At 33.0% G+C, this 5,179-nt stretch overlaps 1 protein-coding gene across 1 annotated transcript; it reads right to left on the bottom strand.

Annotated features, from left to right (window-relative positions):
- Positions 1 to 726: 726 nt before the first annotated feature.
- TASL (TLR adaptor interacting with endolysosomal SLC15A4) lies at positions 727 to 1,626 on the bottom strand (the record flags this gene model as incomplete). The annotated part of the gene is made up of 1 exon (XM_082646843.1): positions 727 to 1,626. The coding sequence occupies one exon, from the start codon at positions 1,624 to 1,626 to the stop codon at positions 727 to 729; it is 900 nt and encodes a 299-aa protein (XP_082502969.1).
- Positions 1,627 to 5,179: the final 3,553 nt, after the last annotated feature.

Here is a 5,179-nt window from a genome sequence, read left to right as displayed (position 1 = left end):
TAGATGGTGGTTCTCTATGCACTTTGTTCACTCTACGTATATGCTTTCCTTCCTCCCATCGCTGAAAACCACCATGCATGACAGAGTGATATATAATAGTTGATGCTTGTCCCAAGAAAGTTCAAAAGCATCAAGTTCAATTGCAAATCTTAATGGCAAATTCTCCATTTTTCCTTAAGCCCTCCTTCCACATTTCTTTCAAATATCATTTAAATCCAACTTTTGTTTGAAGAATTTCTGATTGTCAGATTCTGTATGTTGAAAATAAAAAGAAAGATATTTAAGCACTACTCATATGTCTTTAAACAGTTTTGTGGAGAAAGAAATGTCCCTGTCTGATACAGTTTCTAGTTGTCTTTTCAGTATCTGAGAGCAATAATTCTCTCCTCATCTCACTTTTATTTAATCACTTTTGTGGTAAATAAATCTGATGAGTGAGAGTGAGGTAATCAATTTGGGATGCTGCTGGCAATTAGATAAGCATATATGGAATATACAAACTTGAATGTAGCAAGCATTAAAGATGTCAAAACAATTAAAAATATGGTCATAAAACTCAATCATTTAAATTGTCATCTACAAGAATTCAGATGTACCATTGGTCAAATAATTTCTCGAAAAATGTAATAACCACACCACAAAGGGGTCTTATGTGATACAATAAGCCAGAGAAGACTGCTGTTACTCCAGTCTCATAAGCTAGTCCAACCAACCTACAGTTGGTTCTTATTGCAGATGTAATACAAGTTCCCTACTTCTCTGGTTTGAAATTTGTAAGTTAGGAGTGTTAAATTCAGAACTATTTCCGTGGGAAATGTTACAGGGATTACATCTTGCTAAAGAATGTAAGAGAAATTCCCAAGCTTTCGATGCCTCTGTGTTCTGCTCTTGAGAGATTTGAAGACTAATCTGATTTACATTATTCATTAACAAATTAGAAGCCATAAGATTGGTTATGGAGCAGCACCTAGTGAGATTTTCTTCCAAAAACTGTTTGTAGAGTTCGTCCACTTTTTTCTCCATATAACTATTAAGCATAGAATTAGAGAGGGGCTGCTTATAAAACAACATACTTTTTTCTTGAATTTCATCCCCATTCAAAAGCTTTGAGGCAGGTAATTTCTCTAGAGGTTCACTGATGGGAGAATGACCCAATGGTACATCTACTGAAAGTAAAAGAGGACCGTTAAAAGCATCATCACGTATGTGTTCCACAAAGCAGCCGGAATCATACATGTTACCCACGTGGTCTCCTCCAATCTGCAGGTCCGGATAATTCTGGCAGATACTTGTACATGAACAAGATCGGTATAAATCTAGTTGTTTTTCATCATGTTCTCTCTTTGGAATGGGTAACGCAGCAGACACATTTCCTGGAAGGGATGCACTTTTGCATTTTGCTACAGTTACCTCATCCACAGATTTTATTTTATTTTTATCATTACTTTGCTCTGTTAAACTTTCTTTCATGACCTTATTTTGATTTTCCATTTTATCAGGGGAAAGTGACTTGTCTTCTATATCTAAAAGCTGCTTTTTCCAAGTTTCCTTTTCATCATTTGAGGTTTTCTTACGTGTAAGTGGTTTTTTGTATAGGAGTTCAATTAGGAAGGCTTCTCCAAGCATTTTATTAGACAAGGTTTCTAAAGAGAAGAGTGCAATATATTCCTGTAATATAAAAAAAACTCATTAAGGCAATGTACATTAAAATGTCTAATCAAGATTTAACTCCTACATGAAAACACAAATGATTTAGGGAGGCACTATTGCTCAAAGGATAGAGAATAGGAACAGGAGTAAGGAGACTTGGGTTCTGACTCTGTCATTAACTATTTACCATAAGGTAATTTATTTATTATTCCTGGGAAAATTCCTCAATTTTCCTATTAATTAAATGGTGATAATAATGCTCCCCAGACTTTTTCACAAGGTTATTTTCAGGATATTATATGGTATACAAATGTTTTAAAAGTACAAACTTATACAAATGTATAATTATTTTAATATATTCCACTGTCATAAATGATTTATTTTAAAATTATTAGTTAAAGTGCTTAACCCTTTATCTTCAAATAGTCTGCTAAAAATCAAGTCTGTTTTCAAGGAATTGGTCTTAACTGTGTTTTAATTAATATTGTTTGAGTCATATTGAAAACAATTACTATACCTTAGAATGTGTTTGAGAGATGAATATTTATATATAGTTTGGATTTATGCAAACTGATTTAAACTATTAAGATACACACTGATTTTTCAGTAATCTAAATGCAAATAGGTTTGTCAAATTCACTACCATCCTTTTTTCTTTTTATTTTCTTTCCCTTCCTCTCTTCCTTCCCTCTTTCCTTCCTTCTATTCTTTTCTTTTGGACTTAAAACTTATTTCCCAAAGCACTTATGTCAGTCTTTTGCATTAATCTTTAGTACAATTTTAAGACTTCCAATTTTCCCTATAAACTCTACAAGAGTACAAAAGGAAAAAGCAGATTTGATTCAAGACACAAATTTCCTTTAATAGGTCTGTAGTGTCTACTATAAATGTTTCCAGGAAACCTACTTATTCATATTTAAAGGCTTTTGAGTAGAAAATAAAACAATACAAACTAAAATACATGAGAATTTAGACTTACCTTTTCCGAATGTCAGGATACCTAAAGAAAGATTCAGTCTTCTGAGATTTCAACAGTCCAAACACAGGAAAAGTCCCTTTTGGCTTGTTTTTTCTCAGTTCTTGCTTATACCTCAGAAAGATAACTTTAACCACACAAAATGAAACAGTTCTGCTTTCCATTCATACCTTAGGGCTGAACCAGCTAATAGGAGAATAATGTGGGTTGATCACATATATGGTATGGTAATGATCACATACTAAAAGAGGATCTTGAAAGCGTTTATTCAAGATGCAAATGAGAACGACAGTGGGAAATGTTAACAGCAATAGCTTTCTTCATTCAAATGAAGATAGAGACAAGGATATTTTAATTTTTTTAAGTAGAAAAAAGCAGTATGGTAACCAGCATATTTTGTAACACTGAATAATTAAAAATAACTTAAATGGCCATCAATAAGACAATGGTTAACTTATGATATATCTATTGTATGAAATACTAAACTGAGGATTTTTAATGATGGAATGATATTAAAAATAAGGAATTACTACATAACAGTCATTCTAAATGTTCTACATATATGACTTAATTTAAAACAGAAACTATTATCTCCATTTTACAGAGGAAAAAAGACAGAGGAAGGTTATATACTTATTGAAGTTCACAAAGTTAGTAAATGGTGGAACTAGGATTTGCACCAAGCAATTGGATTCAGAATCCATACTCAATCACTACACGATATTGCCGCTATGTTTATTGATGGAATGCAAGTTGCAGAACCATATAAACAGTACGATTCCATCATGTGTTGTGTGTGTACTATGTGCCAAACTCTTTTCTAAATAATTCACATATACTAATTTAATCCTGTTAACATCTATATAAAACAGATATGATAATTACCATTTATCTATGAAGAAACTGAGGGACAGAAAAGCTAGATAAGATGTCCAATATCACACAGTTCTAAGTGGTAGACTCTGGGTTAGAACCCAGGCAACCTGGCTTTAAATACTGTGTGCTTAACTTTCCTGCTACAACAGATTTTTTCTCCCTTTTAATTGACTTAATATATGTAATCATGTTTGTGGAAAAGAATACAAATCAAACTGTTAACCGTGGTTTCCTCTGGGAGGGGGTTGGCAGGGAGAAGTTGAAGGGTTAATTTTATTTTTTACTCCCTATACTTCTATACGGTTTGAATTATTCTACAATGCACATGTATTCGTGTATTATTTACATGATTGAAAAATTGTCCACATATATAAAAGGACAAGAAAAAAACAATGTTAATTTCTTTGAATGTATTTTCTCAATCTCACAGGAGTTTGACCCATTCTTTAGAATGATTTTAAACCCAGATACAAACTGCCAAAGTAGATTGGAAAGCATGAACAAAATTTCTACATAGTTGGTGCTTTCAGCTATAATTATCAATACAGCTTTTGTTTTACAAATAATTATTTCAAAATAGTTATCACAAACATCCTACAGAATAGGTTAATTCTAATTTTGTATACCATACCAACCACTTTTTCTTAGGTTGTCAAAGACAACCTCTTGTAAGAAATAGTGTATTAATTTAGCATGGATGCGAGGGAATGGCTCACAGCAAAATGAGAAAATATTTCACAACCCCACACCAGAAAGATAATGGAAACAATTGTAAAAAAAAATAGATTTTTCTACCACTGCTATCACAAAGGAATAGTAAAAGAAAATGGAGATCTCAAATTGTTTCTAACCTAAACTCCTTCACTTGTTACACCCCGTTTCCTATGCCTTACTCATCTCTATATCTGGCTGATCCAAATTTTAGCAGTCCTCTGTCCTAAATATCTCTGACTTTCACTACTGTCATTTTGTTATTGGATTCTGCAGCTGCTTCCAATCTTGCCCCCTTTCAAATCCAGTTGACATGTTAGATTTATCCACCTTTTGCACAAACATGCTAAGTCCTTCAATGGCTTCTAATGGATTAATAATAAGAATAGATACAATATGTTGAGTGTCTCATAAGTGAAAGATGCTTTTAGGCAACATCTGCACTTATTTAATCTTCTCAGCAAATCTGCAAGTCATGATTTTCTATGTTTTTACAAAACAGAAAACAACCTGGAAAATGCTAAAAATCAAAAATCTAACATGAAACCTAAAGGTCTATGTGCTTTTCCCTGTTTACTTTCTTAACCTCTATTCCTCCACTTGCTCCCCAAAGTTGCAATTACCATGTTGCTTCATGACTTTTCCTTCTACCTAAAATTCCTTTATTCTTATAACTACCTTGCAAATTATACATCCTTCAGGTCAGTTTAGCACTCATTTCTTCAGATCCCTCAAGTGCCTTGACCCACCTAGCCTGGTTTAGATTTTTCTACAATGCATTTACCTCATCTCATCAGTTATCACTCTCGGAGTTCCTTGAAGGTAAATGTTTTTTTTCTTATTCATATTAATGTGTTTGTTTCCAAGCAGCATGCAAAGAGTCTGGCACTTATTATCATCAATAATTATTATCATTTTCTGAACTACCTGCTTGTCAGACCATATGCTAAACACTTTTACACACTC

The sequence above is a fragment of the Grampus griseus genome (genome assembly GCF_964374135.1).
Source record: "Grampus griseus genome assembly, chromosome: X".
Taxonomy (NCBI): domain Eukaryota; kingdom Metazoa; phylum Chordata; class Mammalia; order Artiodactyla; family Delphinidae; genus Grampus; species Grampus griseus.
This window is presented reverse-complemented; position numbering and strand designations above follow the sequence as displayed.